The sequence below is a fragment of the Melozone crissalis genome, unplaced genomic scaffold (genome assembly GCF_028551555.1).
Source record: "Melozone crissalis strain CALT ecotype California unplaced genomic scaffold, PUWL_Pcris_2 ptg000008l_1, whole genome shotgun sequence".
Classification (NCBI taxonomy): Eukaryota; Metazoa; Chordata; class Aves; order Passeriformes; family Passerellidae; genus Melozone; species Melozone crissalis.
The window spans coordinates 19,843,097-19,868,793 of NW_026535786.1; the positions used below are offsets into that span (position 1 = coordinate 19,843,097).

At 39.7% G+C, this 25,697-nt stretch overlaps 1 protein-coding gene across 2 annotated transcripts in view; it reads left to right on the forward strand.

The window, feature by feature from the left end:
• Positions 1 to 4,714: 4,714 nt before the first annotated feature.
• The window catches only part of DCBLD2 (discoidin, CUB and LCCL domain containing 2), a 40,305-nt gene continuing 19,322 nt past the window's right edge, over positions 4,715 to 25,697 (forward strand). For both annotated transcript variants that reach the window (XM_054269717.1, XM_054269716.1), the window contains exons 1-4: positions 4,715 to 4,823; positions 19,816 to 20,043; positions 23,771 to 23,908; positions 25,075 to 25,126. In XM_054269717.1, coding sequence (XP_054125692.1) covers positions 4,715 to 4,823; positions 19,816 to 20,043; positions 23,771 to 23,908; positions 25,075 to 25,126 — 527 coding nt within the window. The remainder of the gene's footprint in view (positions 4,824 to 19,815; positions 20,044 to 23,770; positions 23,909 to 25,074; positions 25,127 to 25,697) is intronic.

A 25,697-nucleotide genomic window follows, 5' to 3' on the forward strand; every position in this document is an offset into this window, starting at 1 on the left:
AAACTGGAGCAAAGAAAAAATGAGAGCAAAGAGAGGAGTAGAATGATTTTACTGAAATCTATAATAAAACCTAGAAATTCCAAATGAGATTTAAAAAAGTTGCCAAAAGCAACAAAAGCTAGGTTCTAGAACATCTAGACCTGGAAGTATAGGACTTTCACCCATAGCACATCACTTGGTGCCTTAGAATTATACAGTCATAACAGGTCAGAAGGGACCTTCATGGGTTATCTAGTTCAACTCCTTGCTCAAACAGGTCTCATCAAATCAAGTTGATCAGGGCTAAGGGAGTCCTGAACATCTCTAAATATGGAGGTTCTACAACATCTTTGACCAACCTAGTCCAGTATTTGAGCATCCTTTTTACCTAGAATATATAATTTACTGTAATTTACTGCAATTTGTGTCTGTTGGCTCTTGTGCAATTGTGGTGCATCCATGAGAAGAGACTGGTTCCATTTTCCAGTCCTGTCCTGCAGTCAGGTAGTTGTAAGAAGCAAGGAGGTCTCCTTTTCTCCAAGCTAAAAATATGCAGCTCTATCAGCCTCTTCACATGCATCATGTTCTCCAGTGCCTGACTGTTTTGGAGGCCTTTTGATTGACTCTGTTCCATGTGTCAATATTGCTCTTGTACTGGAGGGAGCCTAAAACCAGTGACAGTACTGAGATGAGGTGTTATGAAAGATCATTCCCCTGGCCCTCTTGTTAATACAGCTCAAGATGCTGTTGGCCACCTTGGCTGCAGGGGCACAGTGCTGACACACATTCAAACTGTCCTCTAGGACACAGAGGTTCTTTTCTGCTTCCAAACAGATCCCAGCCTGTACTACTGCATGGGGCTATGCCTTCCCAGATGCAAGACCTTGGAATTGCCCTGGTGGAGCTCTCTCTGAATAGCAGCCCTGCCCTCAAGCTGAATTCAGCTTTTGAAATGCAACAAAAGAATGTAAAATCTAGAGAGCTATGGTGGGAAAGAAGCCTAGCACTCAGAAGTTTCTTGAGGGAAATGAGAGAACCAGATGGAGATGACAGTTTCAGTTATCTCTAGAAGTTACTCACAATGGGAAGGAAACATTACAGAAATGCTTAGTTGGCTAAACATTCTTCTATCAGCACTAAGGAGTTGGTTTGGTCTTCTGTCTTGCCATATTAAAAAACTGTATTTGTGCTAATTTCGTAAGAGGTATTGACAATCTGCCTTATGAGATTGATATCATATGTTATTATATTTGGGTTTGCTTCCCACAACATTTTAATTTTGTATCCATTTTGATTTGATGGCAGTGACAGTTCTAAGTCACCAACTAAAACCAAGTCTTTCTTACAAAATTTTTTGCCCCAGAGGAGCTGCCTGGGAACTCTCACAGACCAAAATATGCAGTACTGTGCAGCCGGTGTACCTAAATTCATTTTGTGCTGGAATCTTCTCAGAAGGAAGATTCTGAAAGCTGTAGTTACCATCTTGATTTATCAAATTCTTCAGACTGCTCTATTACATGTGTTATAAATTATCAATCAAAAGCCAAATTATCAAAAATGCGAAAAGATTTATTTATCTTTTTCTGCAACCAAAATACGGTCCTCAAAACCGCCACAGCCAAAGAGACAGCATCGAGCCCAGGATCAGCACTGGGTGAACCTGGATCCGACCTCTATCGCAATAGGACCCCCGCCTCGTTCACAAGAGTCGCTTCTAACGGGGATGTTTTATACAGTTTATTATGCCCGAGGTGACGGAGTCCAAGTTTCTTTTGTAACTCTGCATATTCATAGTTGGTTCTTTTAGAGCTTGGACAATCGCCCTGGTTGATAGCCAGGGTTGTTCGTATCCCGGGAAGTCGAGTATTTACATGTATCTTTCTGGCGACTTCGGCTATCACGATCGATGTTATCAACAGGAGGATGATCACTCTTAGGCATCTTCCAATGACTCGGGATAACAGTGATCATTGCACTGGGTGCGTCTAATTATAAGCTAAATGCCGATCATTATCTGGCTAAATGCCGATCATTATCCGCCTTCAGGAATTTCGGAGTTTGAATAGACATCTGCCTCTCAGGCTGCTTGTGGCCTGAGACACGTTTGGATTTCACAATCTTTATAAAATACATTCTTTTATAGCATGAATTATTTCTAATATACATTGCACATGAAAACCATGCATTAAGACAAGTCTTTCAAACCGTTGCATTGGTAATCCTTGGGCTCTGCAGATTCTATAAATCTTTGAGTCTTTTGAGGTGTATAACCTTTAATAGTTTATTATTGCTTCTGTCAGGATGGTGGTGCTCCCTTTTCAAAATATGTAAGCTAGGGTCCACAAAAACCATTTGTAGTCAAGGAAAGTAGCTTTGGGATAAATTTCTAAGAATGATTAGGCAAATCTGGCCTAAACTTAGAATAGCTAAATCAAGTTCACAAAATACCTTTACAACAGAAGATAACACAGGAGGAAACCTCTGTCAGGTCCACTAGAACTGTTACTGAATTACATGTAACATGTTCAGATGCTCCTCTTCATGCATGGCACCATTAAGTCATGAATTATTCAAGGAGTGATTTTTCCAGTACACAGCAAATACCACCAATGACTGGTGGTCTTAGGAATGTGATCCCTGTAGTACAGAAAGGATGTTATTGTAGTGATATAACTGCTTCATGTGACCTATGCCATGAACTTCTGTGTCTGGTGAATGGAAGACAAAGCAACATATATAAATTATTTTTGATTCACCTTCCATTATGTGTTGCAGGATATATTGGTGGCTATTACATCTTACAAGATGACTAAAAAGATTCATCTGTAATACACTTCCTTGACTTTGCTTTCATTGCGGTCTCTTCCCATGTCATTAAAAGGTTTCAAAAAAAGGAAAAATATAAAATGTTCTAAAATGCTCATGTTTCCTAAAAGGCTTATAATTCCCTAATTATATGAGAAGCCACCTTCTAGTAGCTGTGGCACAACTATGGGCCAAACAAAATATGTGTAACAAAATTCTGCTGTCTTTAGTCTGAGCATGCAGATCTGTTCTGGAATCTTCTAAGATTTGGCACAAGTGGTATGGATGATACGCTCAAGGAAGGAAAGGTAATGCCTGAAATAAACAGGGGCAAGAGACTTCTTCTCCTTTTTAATGCCTTTATTAAAAGTGATCAGCTCAGGATTGGGCGGTTCGACGGGTCTGCAGCGTCCATCTCTCTCCCAAGGCGACTCAGAGGAGGAGGATATGCGCAACTCTGTCCACAAGGGGCAGAGCTGGGGGAATCCAGTCCTCGTGGGAGCCTTTAGGGCATGTTGCCCCCGTCAGATGGTGCCCCTCACACTCAGTCGGCCTGGTCTCACCGCCGGGGTCGACTCCCAAGGTCAGGGCGAGAGGGTCCAAAGGTGTTCCGCATCTCTGCAGGCTTAGCACTCGGCTCCTCACGTCCAGACTTCATTCCAGTCTCTCAACTCTTAGGTGGCTCGTTGTTTTTGGGGTTTCTCCGTACAGCGGGGGACCCATGCTGCATTGTGGTCTTGGAGTCACTTTGCATAACCCCCCTCACCTTCTCAGGTCTCTTCTACTGTTCGGGAAGGTTCCCACCCTTCACTGTGTCAGAGAAAGGCCATTACCTCGCCCCAGCCAGGGCTTTCACTAATATAAAAACAACCATTAACGACAACGACCCGTAATTACCATAACACAGGCAGCAGCCCAGCAGTAGTGGTAACTTTTTTCTCACAGAAAAAATCAACTGAATTTTTGTTCATAACAATGCCCTCCATGTTTCTTTGTCAACAGGCTATAATGGCCCTTATATGAAGCCTTAAATAAGCTATAGGCATGCACTTGGACATAGTTAAGTTTTCAGCATCTTAATAAGGAATAGTAATGTTAAAACAATTACTAAACATAATCCAAATACTTCTTCAAGCAACTCTGTGGATTGGGTAAAACAGGCTCCTGAGACGATTTCCTGCCATTTTGGTGGAGTCAGCACTGGACACTTCTAGCCAGGAACCAGTATCTGTGATGTAGAGCTGTTTGGGAGAAGTGGAGAACAATTTCGTCCTAAAGTCCTACAGTGCAACAGCTGGAAAGCTCTCCAATCACACTGGTGTGTGCTCAAAAGCTGGGGGACAAGGGCTAAAGCTGCAATGGCTCACAGCCAAGCCCTCCCACATCTAGAGCTGAATTCACGTTAGCGCGTGGAGCACTATGATTATCCTTTCACAACAGCAATACTCGTGTTTCCAAGGGCTTTTGTTTGAGTTTTCCCCAGATATTTTGTCTTAATATCTACTTCTAGAAGGGAAAAAAGCTCAAAAAAGTGAAATATTCGTAGCCAGCTCGCAGAGGAGGTCGGATGTGGAACAGAGCGGGAATTTAGGCGCTGGGTCCCTGGGACTCGGTCTGGGGCCGTAAGTCCCGCGCAAGCGGCCCGGGAGGGTGCGGTTCAGGGCGGGAGCGGAAGGGGCCCCACGCTCGGCGGGGCCACGCCGCCGCTGCCGCTGCCGCCGCCTGGGGCTCCGCAGCGCCTGGGCCCGGCCGTGCGGGGCGGAGGGGGCGGCAGGAAGCGGGGCGGTCCCGTGCGCCCCCGGAAGCGGTTGGGCGGCCGCAGGGGACGGGCGGGCTGGCGGGAGCGCAGCGCTCAGACGCGGTCCAGCTTGGCCGCCCTGCAGCCCGTGATGCCCTGGGACCGCTGGGCGAGCCGGCCACGCCGCGGGGCATGGTGAGCCCGGGGCGGCGGCTCCCCGCGGGGACCCGGCGGGCGGCCTCGCTGCTCCGCCCCAGCCTCCTCCTTCTCCTGCTGCTGCTGGGCACCGAGGCGCAGAAAGGTGGGTGCGAGCGCGGCGGCGGGCGAGCTCCTCAGCCTTGGCGGCCGGGGGAGGGAAAACCAGTCCTCCGGGGCTCTGCCGCTGGGAGGGGGCGCCTCTCGGCATATGGCTCTTCACGCCGAACCTGTCCCCGGCCTGGCCCACAAAGGACGAGAGAAGAGCCCTGTTTTGAAACAAAAAAAACAAAACCAAAACTAACTAAACAAGAAACATTTTTTTCCTGCCCGCTCCGGCACTGCCACGGGAAGCTGGCGGAAGGAGGGCTTCACCCGGGCGCGGCGTGACCGCGGCTCGGAGGAGAGCTGGGGCTGTGGAGGCAGCTCCGGGCACTGGGGCAGGACAGGGGTTGTGTGGGGTCGGCACGCCCGGCCCGCGGGTGACCCTCTCTGCAGGCTGTGGAGTGTTCGGTGTGAGCGAGCAGCGGATAAAGGAAAGATTCTGCTTGCTGTGAAAAGAAACTTACGGTCGCCTGAGAATATGCAAAGTATATAGGAGAGAAACGTGTGACAGAGTAGTAAGCGTTGTTGGGTTTTGCTATTTTGGCTTGGTTTTGGTTTTTTTTTTTTTTTTTGTTGGTTCGGGTTTTTTTGTTTGTTTGGTTTTTTGTTGTTTTGTTGGGTTTTTTTGGTGGGGGTTTTGTGGTTTTTTTTGGTGGGTTTGTTTTGTTTTTTGTTTGGGGGGGGTTTGGTTTTTTGTTTTTGTTTTTTTGGGTTTTTGTTTTTGTTTTTTGTTTGTTTGGTTTTTCGTTTGTTTGTTTTAGTTTGGGGGGTTTTTGTCCAGAGAAATCGACGAGATTTCTCCTCGGTTGGAATTAATGACCAGGCTTTAGCACTGTGAAAATTACAAGGCCCAATTTGGTCACTTCATGGCAGAAGATCAGAGGATGCCACTGTGACTGTCACTTCGATCATGTGCTTGGGACAAAGTGGTGGGAGTGAGTGTTTTAACAGCAACTTGAAACTCACTTCTGGGTTTGGGAAGATCAGGTTTGTGGTTGTCAATTCCACTTGATTCTTGCACTGGTCTTGCATCGTTTCAGAAACGGATCTCCTCAGAAACTGTTTTGGCACATAACTTTTTCTTTCTATCTCAGAGATGGAAATATGGTTGAATTTCAGAAATGCTGCATTTAAATGCACAAAGAAAATAGGGACTATATGCACTGTACTGTTTATGCATCTAAATTAAACATTTAGTGAATTAAAATTAATTAATTGAATGGGAGAAGCTCAGTGTTGCATCCATAGAGCAAGGTAGTTGTGTGGACCTTTTCCTCTTATTTCCAGATGATTGCATTTATGTTCCTATACACCTACAAAACAAATGCTAATAAGCATTTGACACAGCTGAGTTTGTTTTCCTGTAATTTATAATGGAGCTGGAGAAGACCCATTTGCTTTTGAGAGGAAATTGGACTGTTTTAATAGCCTGTCTTTTGAAGGTAGCTGCTGGATGAGACAAGCAGCAGCAAGGTCTTCGTTCATAGTGTAGGAGCATCATGCTTGTGCTGACCTGACACTTGTGTGACCTTTTGGTAAGCAGACTGAGTTTGTTATTCTAGGAGAAGACTGAAATAGCTGTAGGGGTAGGGAAGAGTCATAATTTATGTGCAGATGATTGAATCAGACTGGCTCACTGATTAGTCAGGGATGTGTTAGAGGGGGTGGGACCATGCAGCAAGAAAAGGAGCTTGCGAGGACAGCAGGCTTTTAGGTATGTGTCAGACTTCATCTTTCTGTACTTCGGGTAACTGCTGAAGGGCTTCAAGTTGCAGTGTTAATGCTTAAAGTTAGCTCAGAAGTTTCACTTTTGAGTAGGAGGGGAACCTTTCTATTGACAAGCCTCATTTTATTTGCTAGCAAAAGCAAAGCTTGTTGTAAGGTTGGGGACTCTGGTATTGTTGAATTCAATGCTTCAATATGAGAAACTGCTAGAGTTTCTAAGAAGGGTTCTGCTGGTGAGGGACTATTTCCTTGCCAAAATATTTTCATTTATCTTATTCTACAGAAGGTTGGAGAGCCCATGTCCTGTGTCTCTAAATACTGGCATAATTCCAATTTGGGTAAGGAATCCCATATAGAAATGAAGCTGCTGTCTAGCTCTTGAAGGTCTGCACAAAGTTACTGCTCAATTCGGGCATTAAATATGTGATCAGGCTTCTAAGAGAATATCTTGATTGACAATGAAAGTAACCAAGTATTGGGAAATTCCACAATTAAAGTTGCTTTTAGGCTCTTTTATAAAAGTACAGTGAGTGATACTATGTAGGAACCTAGCTTCATGCATTGCCTTAGCAAGGCTGATCCTCTGTTACTAAGTAATTGTTCATTTTCTTTTCTACTGTTCAGCAGCTCCAAGCATCACATTAGACATGGTATTTAAATCTTTTTCTGAAGACAGTGTTTTCATTTCTCACATGCTTTTCTGTAGAGCACCTTTCTGGTGTGAACTGATTTAAAAATAGCATTATTTTGGTCAACATGAAACTTGTTTTTAATATTGGGTCAAATGGTGCTCCTCTCCTTCCAGACAGCAGCAAACTGAGAAATGAAAAAGTGCAGGTATTGCTGTGGTGAATATATGTTTTTCACACTAGCCCACTGTATTATCTTGTAGGATTCAAGTGAAATTTTTTCAGTCTATCATTAAAAATCATTATTTATGTAATTCAGAATTCCTCGTTCAAGGACTTGAACTTGGGTGTGTTGCAATCTTCGAAAACTGAGCATTTTGTATTAGCTCTAACACCTTCAAAAGTGCCTTGTGCTGCATTTCATAATCTTGTGCCTTGGGGACTGTCTAGCTGATGGCTGTGCAAGTCAGCTCTTGTGATTTTTGAAACAGTTGTGTAGTGATTCTAGATTCTGGTTGCAAGGAAATTGATAATTGAAAAGTACTTAGAGCATTTTTTTGGTTTTTCTTGTAATTAAGCAGTTGTGAATGAAAGCAAGTCAGCACATAAGCTTGCTGCTCTTTGTGGATTGAATTCTGAGAAAGTGTTCTTAGCAGATGTTTAGGTCTTGACATAAATTTGGTACAGTCTGTTCATTAACCTTTTTTTTTAATTTAGAAAAACACAGCTATAGGAGGAATGGTTGCTTAGCTTTCATCAAAGTAGAAGTTGAATAACGTGTCAGTATTCTGAAGATACGAAGCTTGTAGGGTCTGTAGAGTAAGAACTTGGTTACCACACAAATTAGTTTGGTACCCATCTGTTGGGATTCCAAGTGGATACCAATGTACCTATATAATGGGAAAAAATGCCTAAAGTTAGAAAGGGCCTTTTATTCTGAAGCTGATTCCCTAGTGGCTTGAAGCAGATTTATTTACTGTTTTGGTTTTTTTTTTAATTAGCATTGAATGCTTGTTTTTGAATGAGATTCCCATATTTTGTTCTAAACAATCAACAGCCCATCAGGGTGTTGTTATATTCTCAAGCTTTGTTGAAGAAAGTGCAAAGAACTGATTCACCACTGTAGCTTAAAAATATTTTCTGCGGTGTAGCAGAGAAAAAGAATTTCTGAATGTCTGGTGCTGAGTTACCATCATCTGAAAACTGAATTGGAAGAATTAATGTCCCTGTGCACATTGAAATGGTTTTCCATGGCCTTGTGTTCAGGGACTCAGCCACAGTATTTGTGGATCATTTGTGTTTTCCTTGTTTCTCATCAGTTCCTTGGTGTGTTCTCCTCTCCACAGCGTTCCTGGTCTCACCTCTGCTTGTCCCTCCCATAGGGAATAGGCAGTGGTGGTTCGGGCTGTGGCCAGTCCAGAACTGGGCAGGTGCTGATCCGTCAGCTGTAGTTTGGGGAGAAGCAATCAGGCAAAGAGAAGATGGCTCTAGCTACATATCCAGCGGCTGAGCAAGATGGAGGGAGACTGCAACTTCTCCCTCAGGGTCCTGGAAGAGATGATCTCCTGCTATGCCAGGTGCTGACGAGAGTTCCAGCTGCTGGGGCAGCCCATTGCAGGTGTGTCTTTTTCTGCTGCAGAGAGCTCTGGGCATGTGAATACAAAGCACTGCGACACAGCTGTCTGTCACATGAGCGATTGCCATGTGCTGCCAAGCACACAAGTGCCAGTTTCTATTCTTGCTAAATTAGATTGGGTGGTGTCTCACTACTCTTTGTATATGTTGTCCTTGGCTGGGCTCATCTGGAAGAAGGGGAGTCACAGCCAAACCCAAAAGGAATTATTTTGATTAAAAAGACCCTCAGATCTTTGCATGACAGATTTATTGTCCCTCAAATTTACATCAGATTAAGTGTTTTATGAGGAGGAGGGCAGTGCTCTAATGAACTGTTTCGCTTTTTTAATGGGACAGTTTTACTTAAGAGTGCAAAATGTTTTGAAGATGCAGTTGTGCAGCCTGAGGATTCAGGGATTGGTACCATTTAGGCAGGACTGCTGAGCCAAATCCCTTTCATCCCTGTGTTGAGAAGTATGGAAGAATTTTTTTCAAGACCAGAGCTCAAAGTTACGGTAGGCTTTTTCAGGTTTTCTGATGCTCTTTTTTAACTTCCCAGCATTGCACTTTGAAGATGGATTTAGAGAGGAGGAACAGTGCTGTACAGAATTTTGTGGGGGAATGCACTTCCTGAAGGGAAGTAAGCCGGTACTGGAAGTATAGACCTAACAAGGGTGGATATTCTTTGCTCTTGAAAACAAGAATCTCAGTAACATTATTTTTCCCCCTCCAGTTAGTGAGCCTTATTTGAAGTGGGTGTGGGAATCTGGTGGGCAAAACGTGCACCCATGTGTTCTGCAGAGCATCTTTTTTGGGAGGGTGCCTCTCAGTACTGGCTTGGTTCAGCCCAGCTCATCTGGAAGCGTGTTGAGGTCGTGCTAGCCTAGTTACTGTAAAGAATGCAGGAATCACCCTTTTGTGTAAGTACCCTTTGTAGCTCTCATGCTCAGGAGAACGTTCTGCAGTTTGGATATAAGCAGTACAGTGCACGTTGATTTTATATATATAACTATATGTCTGTGTCTATAAAAATCAAACATCTGAGCTGGTGTTAAAAAAGCAGTGTAAGTGTTTTTTCAGAAGCTTGTATGCTGTTACTATCTCAAGCCAGTGACCTTCTAGCAAATTATTTTCCTGCTACTGTATGGAGATGTTCAGCTTTCAAGGTTTTCAGGAGTGTTTTCTTACGTTATTAATATAACAGAAAAATAAATATCTTGTTTCTCTGCAATTCTGCCAGCCTGCTTTATGCTGTGGGAAATGATGCATTAGGTTTTTAATGCGATCACTGCTACTCTGTGTAGTTTAAGTCATCAACTGGTTAAGGGCTGCCTTGAATGCATCAGCTTTTATAGGTCAGATAGTCAGCAGTTCAAATGCAATCCTTGTTGGAATTGCTGCTCTGCATATTGTGAAATGTTTCTATATTGGTTATTTTATTCATATTTTGAAAGGCATTAAAAAAACCTGTTGTTTGTCACCCCCTCTTTTATAACTGCACCCTGTGCTTCGGGAAAACCTGGAATTTGTTTTGTAATCAAAGTATTTCCTTCCCTCCTGCATTTTCTGACTGAGTTGCTGTTAGATTAATTTCTCTAAATCAAATATTATGGAACATTCAGCATCCTTTCATTTAAAACAGTGTAGTTGAAACCACTGTCCAAGCACAGAGTGTGGATTTGTTACTAAACTGAAGTTCGGAGAGGTGGAGAGGGAGAGCAGAAGTAATACGGATGTAGAAGGCCATGTGGTAACTTAGTATTAAGATAGAATTTTCAGTCCTGGGGTTTTTTTATACAGAATGGTGGATTGTTATCTGTGAAGCTTGTTCATTAATGCAGTAATGAAATACCAAATTTTGCTAAACAGCATCCTTTGCCATCCATTACTGGAGGCAAACAGCTTGAGTTGTGCTATTTGTAGTTGGTTTGAGCTTGTTGCTTTATAACTGAACGCTTTGTTATTTGAAACAAAAAATATACCTGAAAATTTGATAGTGACTTGACCTTTGGACCACAGAATAAGACAGATTTTGAAAATGGTTTCTGGTTGATGGATTTTTTTTGTCTAGTGCATGAAAAAAAAATCAAAAACCTGAACACCAGCCCTTGAATGGGTAAAAAGCGTTTAACCTATGCTTTCTTTTCTAGCATGTAACTTCTGGTGTTTCCCTGCATGACCTCTTAGTTTCATTTGGTGAAGAGTTGAAAGAGGATAACATTTCTCTATGGTTACTAACTCTGCAAAAATTAAATTAAAGCAGATAGTTTGTACTTGTTTAGATATCCCACTATTTCAATCAATTGGATCATGGAATTGTAACACAGTCAGTTGGTACTGCTTATGGCATTTGCATGCTTCCTGTTGGCATTTCTTCAAAATCTCTGTGTTTGGAGTTTTCGCTTCTGTTTGGGTTATATGCTTTTTTTCTCTGTCAATATCAAAATAAAAATAATTTTAATTGAGTTAGCAGCCTGTACGGTTGAACCAGCACAGCTGGTGGATACTGGTGAAGCTCAGTGATTAGTTGTCTCTTTGATTTTGGTGTGTTTAGTTACATCCTGAAAATCAAGCATATAAGTGTTCATCTTTGTAGTAAGTGACAACTCATATTTTGTTGCAAGTTTGCGGTGAGACTGATTTGAGGTGACCTCTCTAGCTATAAAACAACTGGAATGTGTTTGCAGTAGCCATGTGAAATGCAAGTCCACGAACCATTAGAAGTGCAAGGATTCTTAGCAGCCTTTGGCAGTTGCTTCTAAAAAAGTACATTCTTTAGAAGAAAAAGGATTGCTGGAAGTAGAAAATGTGTAAACGAGGGCTGACTACGTACATGTCAGGCATGCTTGTTTTTGGTGTTTGCTGATGTGAGGAGGATGCATTGGCCTGGTCACTGTCTCTGTACAAGAGATGTTCGCATTGTGACTCAGGTAATCATTATTTCCCTACAGTTAATTGACTGCTGATCTTAATATATATATATACTCTGTTATATTCTTTATCTTAAGATATATGTAAATATACTCTGTTTTCAGTACCTTACTGAAAATGCTAACTTCTGTCCTGTGAGTATCCAACGCCTCTTGCTTTTGAGTGGTGTCACAGTTAGGAGGTCCCAGTTCTGCACCACGGCTGCGATGGTTGTGTACATTGCTATCACATTAGTCAATGTTGTGGAAGCCAAACCAAGTTGATGAGCTCAGTTGTGTCATTCCTAGCAATACCAGTAGATGTGTTTTTAAGAATGTCTTAGAAGCAGATGGGGTGGGGATGGGGGGTTGTTTTTGTATTTTATTTGTTTTCTTCTCCAGATGTTTAAAGCATGGTAGCTTTAGAAATACTTAAAAAGTCTTTTTTAGGATGCCTTTGCTCAAGCCTGAAAACTTTCTGGAAAGAAATTTAATGCAACTTCCTGAATTCCCCTTCGTTAGAATAGTGATTAGCCAAATTTAAGTACTCAAGGTGTACAAGAAATCAAACTTTCAGGGGCCTTTCTGCGCTTCATTACATTATGAAACCATCATTGTGCAAAATTACTTATAAATTAGGATCACACAGGCTCAAACTTGATGCTTTTTTCTTTTTGAGAGTGTCTAGAGGTTTTTTATTTGTGTAGTTCTTCAATGCTTCTTTTTCTTTTTAAATATTTCTCTGGCATTTTCTTTATGCCATAGTTTGTCTTTCATTGGCAAAAATGTATTACAGTGGTTTTGTTAAGTATTAAAGAAAAAAACCAAAGGTTTTTTATTTTCCATGTGGGAATATTTGATTTTGTTAACATTTTTCATTGTTCAGTAAAAGTTTTAAATTAGTGTATAATGTTTTAACATTTTTCATTATGTGAAAACTCAATTCAACAAATCACAGGGGACTGCCTTATTAACCACATTCCATAGATCATGCATCGTTTATAGGCTGAAAAGTGGAAAAAAAATCAATGGTCAGACAATCTATATGCTTTATTAAGCACTCCCTTTTCCACTTCACTTCTTCACTAGTTAATCCCCCCTCTAAATCTCCCTCCCAGATGTTCAAGTTTTCTAAATATACTTTTAGCTCAAGGAAGAGGTTTTATTATCTAGGATTGGAATATTATCCATCAGAATGACAATTCTTTCCAGCTACTCATCTTTGGCTTGTCAGTCTTGCAGGAATTTGATGGATTGTGCATGAGGTCACGTGGATTCTCTGAAATTTTTTTCCCCAAAATGGTTTTACTGATAGAACCACTTGTTTAAAGCAACCCCTCCCATTTTCTTGTTTCCTTACTTGAATTGCTGTCAGAGGTAATAATATGATGCATCTTTGTGAATACTGCTAATGGTGGAAAAGGGAACTTGAAAAGCTTGACATGCTTCTGAGAATGGTTGTGAGCAGATAGTTCTTCTGTCATGTTTTCTAAACAGGAGAATGGTGTAAATGCTTCCCAGAGTGATGCTGTCAGTCATCACACTAGTACTGTTTATTGTGACCTGGCATTTAATCAAGATTTGTGTATACATATTCTGTAAAATTATTCCAGATGTGCAAGAGGATAATTAACTTTCATCCCTAAGTACCCTTCTGTCCTCCTCTTCAGCGATCCATTTGTGATTTTCCTAAACTTAGATCAGGCCATCGTAAGACCTCAAATGTTGCTTAACTGCGAAGAGGAAATCTTTTCAGGTCTCTTAATTGCAAATTCTTGCAGTTTGGGATAGAAGGAGTATCTGTTTCAGTGCCAGTTGCTGCTTTCAATGTTGAAGGATAACAATGAACTGTTTTAGCAGTTGTGCCACATCTCTGTTTAGTTCTACCCCGATATAAAATTAAAAACGCAAAAATAGAACGTGTAAAGTGTTTTAATTAGACTTGGCAAGACGAGCCGCTTGTATAGCTACTTGCATGTAAACATGGAGGTTTTTCTGGAGAGAAACCTTACAGGAATGAGGCAGGTGGAAGATCCTCAGGATCTTGAGTGGAAAGAAGAATTAATGGTGCAGTTTTGCATGGTTACTCCTCAGAGTTCAGAGCTTTAGCCTCTGAAAGGATAGTGCACTACAGAGCCATAGCATGTATGCTGAGTATGTTGTGCATGTATGGTTGCCTTCAGGACCACACAGGGTTTCACAGCTAGCAGCTGCTGCATCTTCAGCAGGACTGTAGCCAGTTAAAGCCCATATCTGGTTATTTTAACTTGGCTCCAGAATGGTTAAAATATGAAGAAAAACATCTTGCCTTGTTCATTGTGGTGCAAAGAAGCCACTGGTGCTCAATTTTTCTTTTGCAAATCTGTGAGTTTTGTGATAAACCAAGAAGCCTTAAACCAAACTGTCTGTTAAATTCTATTTTTGTGTATTTATGGCAGCACAGTCTTACACAGCTGATGTCCCTACTGTTCTTTTAGTAGTTGTCAGTTTAGTTAGTACATCACAGCACAGGAAACACATATCTTACCTGTTCTGACAACTTAATAATTTTAGATCATTATTTTAAAATGGTATCATATTTTGGATGCTAAATTTAGGATTCCTAAGTGTTACTCTTTTGTGTAAAATTCGGTGGCTGAAAGCTAAGACTGGAGTTCCAAAGAGGATGATTGTAAAGCTGGTTGTACAGATTAAAATAATAAAGTGCTAATTATCACTAGCCCAGCACGTGGCCTGTATTGTAAATAAAAACAGTGAAATTTTGTTGTAATGACATATTAAATTTTGTACTTTTGCTGTAAAAACAAGAATCAGCCTCTGTCTCCTCTCACCCTCTCCTGTCACCCCGCTGAGCTGCCAACATTTTAAAAAACAAAATGCTTACTGTGCTTTTGTCCTGTTTCTGTCTTTTCCCATAATTTCATTAACTGTCTAAGGGTGCCCCACAGCAGATAAATCAATCCAAGCTGGCGGAGTCATAATTCCACCTGTCGTCCACTTCTTGCCCTGCCATTGGCAGTGGCACCAAGAGCTGCCTCCTCAGAGAGCTGGGTTGATGCAACCCAGCACTGTGTGGTGGCAGTGGGTTGGGGGACACTCTGCAGCCAGCTTGTTCCTCGAGCCATGTTCCAGTGCAACACTCTGGTGTGACTGCTCTTCTCAGGGTTGGGATGGTTTCTACCTCTCTGGTTGGTGTTCAAGATTGTTTAAAATGCAAGCATGGGTTGGCAAGCTGATGAAAGAAGCAGTTGCTGGTGTTCCCCTACCGTCTTACCCCTCTGTCAAGGAAGGCACTGCTGCATATGCATACTCAAATAAATTTGGGGAGTGCTCTCGGTTAAAACCAACAGCTATTTTTATGCCAAGTCCCTGCTCTGGTTGGTCAGGTGGTTTCGTAAATGTTTGCCTCCATTACCAGGAAGGGTGTGAGAACATGTGGCCAAAAGTGAGAGGTAGACAAGGCTTGCTTTTTTCTGTGGCTGTGCTAATTTAAAGTGCTTTCAGGTGTTTATTGAGCTATGGCCTTGCTTGTGACAGTGTGGCTATTTTATGTTGTGAAACATCTGTAATGGAATGAAATTCCCAAACCAGCGTGTTACTGAGGAAAGCAAATGGCATTAAGATCAAAGTGGACTGTGTGCTTCCTGGCTTGGTAAGAAAATTAATTCTGACAGTGGAACAGTTTGCTTCCTGAAAAACATCACTCTGTGGAATTTGGTGGAAACAGCAGTGAGTTTGGAGGATGCAAATAAGGGCATTTGAAAATACTTGAAAAAGCTATTTAGACTTTGATGACTCTGTGATTTAATTCCTCAGTGTTTCTTATTCATGGAACTCTTTTGTCTCTGTGTAAACTTTCTTGCCCACACTGAGAAAAGCAAAAAGCATGTGCATGTCTTTTAGTGGTATGCTGAGAAAAAGTAAGGAAATGCAGAGCACAGGAGCTGAACAGAACAGGGGAAATAATAGTAATGCATTGAATCAGAAAGAGTTGTGTATTTGAAGTTAAAATGAATGTTTTAAAATACCCTTTTTTGCTTACATGACTCTTATAGATTTGGTTCTACATTTGTTTAGTTAAACTTTCAATTACATCCAATATTTAGTCTCAAACATACAGAAAATAATAGCTTATATATGTAAAATCTTCTCAGGAAACCCTCTGGTTAAATTGAGTCTGTTCAAAAGCTAGTGCCATGTGTTAAAATTGAGATTGGTGTTTTGATATGCATCGGCTATTCTTTATAGGTTATAATATTGAACTGTCTAATGTCTTTATCATTCACTCTTCTCCAAGTAAAGAAAGGAAAAGTATTCACTGGTCTAAAAAATTATTTTAAACATGTTTTGATAGTGAGAAGTTTAGTGGTCACTAATAGCAACTGTTCTCCAGGAGGAAAAGCTCTGGTTTACTTCCACAACTAAAAAGTATAGTTAATTTTTTTTTGGTGAGTATTAATAACTTAGCACCCACTCCTGCATGTTCAGTATTCTTTCATTTTATTAAATTCCACATTTTCTTCAACTATCAAAATCCTTAGGATTTGTTATGTTTGTGTTGGTCTGACTCCTCTGTTTTGTTGATGTAAAGAACTTGGCTCTAAGAAATTGTTTTCAACCATTGGCATGTTGTATCAGGCATCAGTGTGCCATGGCCCAGGGCTCATATGAGCTCTGTCAGGAGGGTTCATCCAGGCTGCATTCAGAGGTGCCTGGAGAACAGATGGATCCTTCTCCTGATGGCAGCAGTCTGCCTTCCTCTGCCAGCTGCTTAAGAGATGTCCATGTTTCTAACACAAGTTTTGATGACGAGCTGAATTTTTCCTCTTTGCTGTGAACTTGGTCCCCGGGACATGTGAGATTGGATGCACATCTGCAACCCCTCCACATGTCAGGTGTGATGTATGCACACTGTGCACCCAGTGACCTGGTGCTTCCACAAAGGACTTAATCTATCCTGCAAGTGTGGGAGGCCTGTGGTGTGACAGAGAACTCTGAAAGAAAGCAGGAGACTTGTTCATGTGTGTACTGACAACACAGGTTGTCAGCCCATCCAGGAATAATTGACTAGGGGATTGATGTCTGTCTTCTGTGTGTTCTTAGATATTCTACTCTCACAGGTTAACAGGAGCAAAAGATTCTGTGGCACTTCATGACTTGCAAATGAATGAAGTGGCTACTGTCCTGTATGCTGCCATAGTGAAAAGAATTGCACTTTTTCTTGGAGAAATTGCTGAGTATTGCAGATTGCTCCCTTGAAGCTGGTTGTGTGTATGTGTCTCTGGAATTCATTCTGTATACAGTGATGTATAAAGAAGTGTGGTAGAAATGATGAAGTGCCACGTTACATAGAACTGCCCTTTTATAGTACCAATACAGCAGGATGTGGGTTCACGGATCTGCAAGTTTCACTGGAATTGTGCTTTTTAAATTTTTCCAAATAGCTTGCGTGTGATGCTGCTGCCCTTGGCAGACTGTATATGCCATGGTAATCTTCAGATTCTTCAGACACGAAGTGTCTGGCATTTCTAACCTAAGTGAAATACAATAAAAAGATCTAAATTGTCCATTCAGAATAAGCTACTTTAAAAAATCTACTTTATAGCAGTTCAGCACAACTGTTGTTCCTTTCCTTGACTTTCTAGTATGATTGGACAGCAGGTTCTTTAATATGCATAGAGGAGTATTTTTCCTTTCATGTTTTTAAGAAAGCCTGCAACAAAAGGGAGGTTTGAGATTGATGTTTTCATTGAATTGTGTGAAGGAAATCAGAAAGTTTTTCTCTCTAGCCATGGGTAACAATACATTGTTCCAAACTACAAGAGGTAATGTTGTCATTTTTTATTGATGTGTCTTTAAAAGAAAAGTCACAATTTTTAAAACTTTAAATATTTTATTTGCGTTTTCTCACCTAAATGTGTTTTGGAGTTCTTTTGCTTTTCTCATCAGAAAGCTGTGTGCTGTTCATCATGAACATTTAAGAAATACTATTTGTGTGGTGACTGCATTGCAATAACAGGCCTATTGAAATGAGAAATAATTAACTTCTATGCATTATAGTTCATGCAAGGATTTTTATTTCTCTTAAAATGCATTCAGAACAGTGTTTCTGCCCATACAGGTGAATGCTAGTATGATTTCATATTCAGAAGGCCACTGTGTCAGTGTATTTGCACAGTATTTTCAATCTGTGAATGAATAAGCAATTGCTTACCCCATCACAGGAAAGGAAGAGGACAGAACTGGTTAACGGCTCATTGCTTTTGTTTAGGACATAGCCTAAAACTGACTGCTGCTTGTGTTGATAACTATTTTTATATCTGCAGTATAAAGAGTTTTGAAATGCTAATTCCATGTATCACCATGAATGTATTTGTTGGTTTTTGTTGTTTATATAAAAAAATTCCATGCACTTTATAGTGTGTGTATTTGCTTGTGAAAAGTCATTTTACTAGAAAAGGAGTCTTTTATTGTTAAGTGTTAGCGTATTAAGACTAATCAGAAATCTGACATTTGAATGCATGGTAGCTAATAAACCAAGACCATACAGACTCTGCATGATAAAGCTTTCACTTTTCTTTGGGTTATAACATGCCTTTAGAAAGAAACCAGGATTATAGTGATATATAAAACATGCGATGTAGGTTATCTCTTTGTAATGTTGAACAATGGTGTCTTGTGTTAGAAAAACTCTAACTTAGAAAAGTGATTGATCAGCTGTCATCCAAATAGAAATCATATTTGCTATGAGATAGAACAAAGTGTTTTAAAGCAAATTGCATTATTGAAAATATGGCTGAAGAACAGCTTCACAAATACAAGTTTTGATTTTACTAAGCAGATATTCCAGTTAACTTTTCCAAGTATGTATAATTTTCATTCCAGACTGCTAGCAAGATAAACAGCTGCAGTTTGCATCTGCATCCATTTATGATTCTGTGTATACTAGCAGTACTTTAGCTTTTGTAACCTGCAGCTATCTTTCAATGTGCTCAGATTATAAGGAGAATAGTTTTTGTTAGCAAAAATTAGTTGTGTTTACAAATAGATTAATCAGACCTAATTAACTTAATCACAGGGGTTTGTTTTTTCTGCATTGCTTCAGTACATTGGACTTACTTTTCCACTCAGCCTTACATGTAATACATATAAGAATTTTGAAATTTAGTTAAATTTCTTAAGTTTACGGACAATTTTTGGACCTAAAGCTCAGCTTGCCTTTTCATATTCAGTAGAGGAACTACATGTATTATTGTGTAATATTAAACACTTAACTGTCACAACAAATTTCTGTCAATAGGAATCATGCTGAGCATTGTGAACATTACTCTAAGAACATTCACATTTCTAAACCAGCACAGAAATTGCTCTTTTTGTGCTACATACTGGGTGAAATGCATGTCTAGCTGTTGAGTAATAGAATTTATCAGTTTGCTCTTTATAATTTAGTGTTGACAATACACAATTTGTGATATTGTTTTCCATTTGTTAAATTAGTTTTAGTACTGTTATTGCTGTTTAAAATTAATACTCAAATATTAGGTAGAAGGCTCCAGGTTGGAGTCACAGGAAAATTCAAAAAAATTGAGTGTGTTCTCCAAATAGGAGTCAATTGCAGGATTAAAATAGTGGTACAGTAGAAAACAACATATTTGCAGTTTGGTAGTAGTCAGAGCTTTATTTAATATGCTGTATATTATTTGCTGTCCACTGGCTTTGTACTTCTTTTTCATTGTGTTGTGAGTACAGTAACTCAGAAAAACCAATGTGCTCTTGTTTTATTGTCAGGTTTCTGTGTCCTTTTCAGCACCTGTTTCCTTCTGTACTGAGGTGTTGAGGAAATACAAAATAGCAGGGACACTTCCTTTACTGTCCATGCTGTTTCGTAAGTCATTATGGATCACTTTCCATCTCATTGAGGAAGTTGTCGCAGTTCTGTGGTTGCCTGTGATGATAAGCTAAGCAAAAGGCAATGGTAGTTGAGTGGTATTTGTCACCATTGCTGTGTCATTTGCGTGTGAGTTACCTTGGAGTTTTCTCACAATGTGGTTTGCATGGTGTGGTATGAGGCTTTGAAGATGAACATGGGAGCTGATTTCTGTCTGTTCTTTCCTAGGTGATGGGTGTGGACATACTGTGCTGGGCCCTGAGAGTGGGACCCTGGCCTCCATAAACTACCCCCAGACCTCTCCCAATAGCACTGTGTGTGAGTGGGAAATCCGTGTGAAGCCTGGGCAGCGAGTTCAGCTCAAGTTTGGTGATTTTGATATTGATGACTCCGATTCCTGTCATTCCAGTTACCTGAGAGTTCATAACGGCATTGGCCCCAACAGGACGGAAATAGGTAGGAGCTTTAATTGTCAGTATTTGAGAACTGTTGTCTTGTACAGAACTCAGGTGAATTTTGTTACTTTTGTTACTTTTTAACACCAGCTGCATCATAAATGCAACACAGATCCTGTAATAATCTTAGATTCTTGAGATTCTCAAAGGAAACTCCACTGCAATGTGGTTTTTTTTTTCTCTTGACATTTCCTAGTAGATTGCAAAGTTCTTGTAAACAGTGAAGAGGGAACTGTAAAACTAGAAGCATCTTAATTAAAAAAAAAAAGGTGCAAATATCTGTCTGTCTGTCTGTCTATCTATCTATCTATCTATCTTTATCTTACCTGAAAGGCCTTTCTTTTTAAATGGATTTACTCTGATTTCAGCTGTTCATCTTGGTGATGTTAAAGGATGACAGGCTTCAAAAGGCATATAGTCCAAATATCCTCCATCCTCTGATAATGTTTTTCGTTTTCATTTTCTTCGGGATAATTTCACCACTAGAAGTCAGTGGGTTTTTTTTTCAAATAGCAGTGTGATGTTCTCATCTACATCAAGATGTATGTAGGGTGTTTAGACTCTAACAGTTACTTTGCATAAAACTGAAAATGAATTGTCATTCTTCTTTTTCTAAGATTAGCTATTATACAGATGAACTTTATTTTCTTTCCTAAAGCTTTAATTTGGAGAGGGAGAAAAAGGTTTACTTCACTGATACTGTTTTTGTGCAAATCAAATGCTGATCCCAGTAAACTGAGTCTTTTTCTAAAGAGGGTAGTGGAGTGTTAGGTTTATTAACCCTCTTTTCCGACTGTTACCTAGGTAAGCGTGTGTGAAAATAAGTATGTGCTTGGAGCTGTCGAGCCAGACTTGGTCTAAAATAGGAAACACTGAATACCTTAAATGGCAAGGAATATCAAGTTCTGATAAGTCTATTACTCACTTTTACAAGGGACTTAATGGGTTCAAGTAAATTCAAGTAAATTCCTGCTTTATTTGTTTCCCTTGCTTTTCAGCTGTGGCCTGTTCGTGGAGCAGCACAGCATGTTGGGAAATGTGTGTGTTGTTCTGCTCTTAATAAATTAAGTCAAAGGACAGACAGTGATGTTAACAGTGGCAAATGTAGATGAGGCAAGATTTGGGGTGTTTTTTTAATGTTTGAAGCAACAGACACTGGAGAGATTAAACAGTGACTTGAATTTTCTTGGGAAAATTCTGGACTTATCCTAAGTTTTTCCATTCAAGACTGCTGGCATGGTCTACCATTAAAATACTTGTTTTACGTAAAATCTGAAATTTGGTCATACCTTTTTTAACCCAAAATGACTTAAAAGTTGGCTGGTTAGATTAAAAAATGAATTGTTTGTGGGTTCGTTGATAAACAGAGAGGGTTTCTAATGAAACTTTTAAGGGCTAGTGCTTATTCCAAGCCTGTTGAGTATTTATAAAGAAATAAAAAGAAGATTCAAATGCTCAGTTTTAGGTTTGTCTCTAGTGTAAGTGAGATCTAGAGGAGTTTGTGAGATTTCAGTACAGTCAAATCACTATGCATCTGCAGTCAGATGTACTTATTTAAGACATGAGAGTTTCCTCTCGTGCTGTATTGTAGCTATACAAAAGCACTCGGGATCCTTCAATGCGTAAGTACAGACAAAATAGCAATATTACATCTTCTGCACACACCTTCTGACAAAGGTGTTGCTGTTGTCATGCTTTGTCCATTCCTAGTGCTTGCTTTTTAAAAGATTGTAAAAAATCAGGCAAGAGGCCAGGGAAGAGTTAGAAAAATTATTTGTAGTCTCAAAAGTATGCCGTGCTATGAATCATGAAGAGCATCACTCTACAGTTTTTCAAAGGCTGTATGTCCATGGGGCAAGCAGCACTGGAGAGTTTATCCAAGCTGGATTTAAATGGCTTGCATTTTGTATTTGCCTGAAGAAGGGGTTTCAAGAGGAATCTCATGATGGTCACTAATGTAACAAGATCCAGTGGCTGGAAACAAAACTTTAAAAGAAAGTTTTCTGTTTTTTTATTAGAAGATACCCTTGCTTTGTTAAAAAAAATCTGACTAAGCAACATCTAGAAAGCTCTGAATAATGACAGGAATTTGTATTTTAACTTTTAAAATTTTTTAAATTATTTTGATAGTGTTTGGGAGTGCAGTTCACTTTTTAAAGGAAATTGCTGTACATCTTATATTTATTTTGTATTATATTTGTTAAGAACTATTCCGGGAGGACTCTGTTACTCCACTTCCTCTACATTAGTATGGTAATTTGCCTTTATTTGAGGAAGGAGTCCTGCCTCTTTTTCTGCTATTTCTGCTATATGATAACATACTCATTATGAGGAAAGCAAGTGGAATGATGAGCTGAAACAGAGGCAGTGTCATTTACTGCTGGTGATTATCCACTTTGCTTATCCACTGCAGAATCTTAAATAGGGATATAGATGGTTTCTACAATATCGAATGATCATGGTAGCCTGTAGAACAGAAGATTATTTTTTCTAAACAAGTTAATTAACTGGTCAGTATCTTTACTAAAGCTTCTAGTTAGTAGGACTGTAGAATTCCATATTGACTGGGACATGTTTAACAGCCATTCATCCATTAATGTGGTATCAATTCTAGAACTTCATAGGGCGAATACTGTCAATATCCGTGGACTCCAGCAGTTGAAATGGTGTTATTTTTGTTCATTTTTTATGACAAGAGAAGCACCCAGGTACAGAACCTTTGTTATGTATTGTCTCAGACGGATCCCCGGCCAAGGAGTAACGTGCATTGATTCCATGATTGCAGAAGGCTGAACAAATGCTTTATTAAGCTATACTATATTATACTACATACCACACTAATACTATACTATACTAAAGAAAAAGCTGTGACCCTTACAGACAGTCATGACACAGCTTTGACCTAACTGGTCAATCAATCCAAAACACCATCACCAGTGTCCAATTAACAAATCCCTTTTGGTAAACAATCTCCATAACACATTCCCCATGTGCCATACAACAGATGCAGCAAGTGAAAATAAGAACTGTTTTTCTTCTTTGTCTGAGCTTTCTCACAGACTTTCAGCTCCCCAGGAAAATCCTGGGAGAGAGAATTATGTCTCTCTCTGTTCAAAGAATATGTGAATACCACAGTTAGGTTTTTTAGGTGTGACAAAATTGAAAGTGAGCTAACTGGTAATTTATGTTGATGGTGCTTACCTGTGATATGATATATGTATGATACTGCTGAAATGCAGTGAGCTGTGCCTGCTGCTGTCCAGAATTAGGGAAAGTATGTGACAAAAGCCATGGAGGAGTCTATGAGGAGGAAATGCTTCAGCAGCTTTGGGAAAAGGAGGACTTTTTTCTCATTTGCTTTGGTAGATGCTTCTCATTGTCTTAACTTGATCCTTTTCCTTGTGAGATTCCTCATGTTCTTTGAAGCTCTGAGTGTGGAGGTTATGCATGGTTAGAGATGAATGGGACGAGGTCACATTTATCTGCAGATATTGGGGTATGCCAGACCTTTGACAGTGACAAAACAAATGTGGAACGCACAGTCTGCCATTTGCTTTAAATGACTGCTAAGCATTATTTAGTGTCATTCTCATGTATTTGCTTTTGAATATACAGCAGAACTAATGTGAGCCTACACTGCAGATGAAATAAGAGGCTGGAAATTACACAAGATGCTTATTACATGTGTTGTTTTGGGTCAATATTTGTTCTCCTCCTTCTCTCCACAGGAAAATACTGTGGATTTGGCTTTCAAATGGATGGTTTAATTACTTCAAAAAGTAATGAAGTCACAGTACAGTTCATGAGTGGAATTCACACTTCTGGACGTGGATTTCTTGCAGCTTATTCAACCACTGGCAAATTAGGTATTTATGATTATTCGGTGATTTTTCTCTGCTGGCAGAATTAGAGCTGTCTAGTAAAAACAGAACCAGTTCATTTACTCCCACATTCTTACAAATTAACTTCTAAAAATTTAGTACATTCTTTATGATACTTCTGTGTAGGAAATTTGACTGCCTACCTAAAAGTTGCTGTAGTTCTAAAGAAATGTTAACAAAGCTTACCTTGAATAGCAGAGGAAAAATGTCAGTTGTCTGTTATAAATGAAAGGACTGCTTCAGATTCAGGACAAAAATGCATTTTTTCAGGTAGTAGTCAAGGTGGCAGATAGCTAACAAGTTTTCTTATCAAACTGTATATATTTTACACAGACTAACCTCGTGGAAATTTTTATTTCAGTAGCAGCATCCTGTACTCCTTTAACTTTCATGTCATAATCTTTGGACTAGATTTTTTGTCTTTTTCTTGGGTTTTTCCCCCTGGTTTTGGTTCTTCTAAGCCTCTGAAAGAGGCTGCTGCATTTGTTTTGCATCTCCTCCCACTCATTGTAAAGGTGAGTGATAACACGTGGTCTGCAAGGAAATGAAGGAGCAGCAACAACTGCCTCAGGAGGCAAAAAACCCTGTCTGGAAGTTATTTTAAAAAGAGCAGATAAAGAGTCTCAGTTTTTAATTTTGTAGAGTATTTGATGCTTTCCTCTCTGTATTTTGGACTGTATGTTGATACACAGCAGACAAAACCAAGAAATTTGTGGTATCAGTCATGGATGCCAGTAACACAGCATTCTAACATTTGTTCTCTATGGTGCTTGTGTTCAGCACTGCAGAACCATTAAATGGTGAAAACACAGGCCTCTTTATCTTATTAATTTAATTTTATGAAAAGAACATATGTTTCTGTTTCAGATTTGTTCTGAAATATAGCTATAAATTAAAATTAGGCTACACAGAAAATGAATTTTGTAGTATTATCTAGAGTAATATTCTCAGTAGATTTCCCAGTGACTCAGACAATTAGCAAGGTTCTATTGTGATACAAAATCTGTTGCAAGAAAATTTAGTAGGAATGTGTTTTTTCATTCTGAGACTGTTAAGCCTCAGAGGCTCAAATGTATGTATTTGTTCAGTTTAAAAAGCATATTCAACCTTTTGTCTTTTTCATCCTTTTGACTTACATTTTTTCTTTCCAGACTTAATTACCTGTTTAGACAATGCAAGTCACTTTTCCGAACCAGAATTCAAGTAAGACTGATTTTTACCTTTTTTCCTCCCAGTCTCTTTAATGAAGTAATTTAAGTGTTTCTACTTTGCTTTGTCACATATTCTGATGCAGCTTGAAAATTGGCCATCCAGAGAACTTGAGACACAAACTAATTAGGGGTTAGAGCTGAAGAATTTTGACATTTGCACTCCTTCTTCCTCCTCCTGTCTCTCCCATTTGTGTTATTTACATGCAGTATACAGTAGAACCTTGTTAATTTGCACTAACACATAGGAGCTAATATCTCATTTTCATAGAAAGAATATTGCTTTTATAAATACATTTTAGCAGGTACACAACTTAATTACTGAAATTTATATTACAGTTACCTACAGTTACCTAATGTCACCATTAAATGATGACACGTGTTAGAAATTGCAGACCCATTTCAGAGTTTGGTGCTCATTAATGAGGTTCCGTGGAAACATGGAATGCTCTGCATTCTGAAGGGGAACTCCCTGTTGTCTCCTTCCCTGTTTCCATCTAATGCAAGGCCAGTCTGTTTAAAGCTGCAGACTACTGTGAAGTGTCAAAGCTTAATTATTGGAGAAC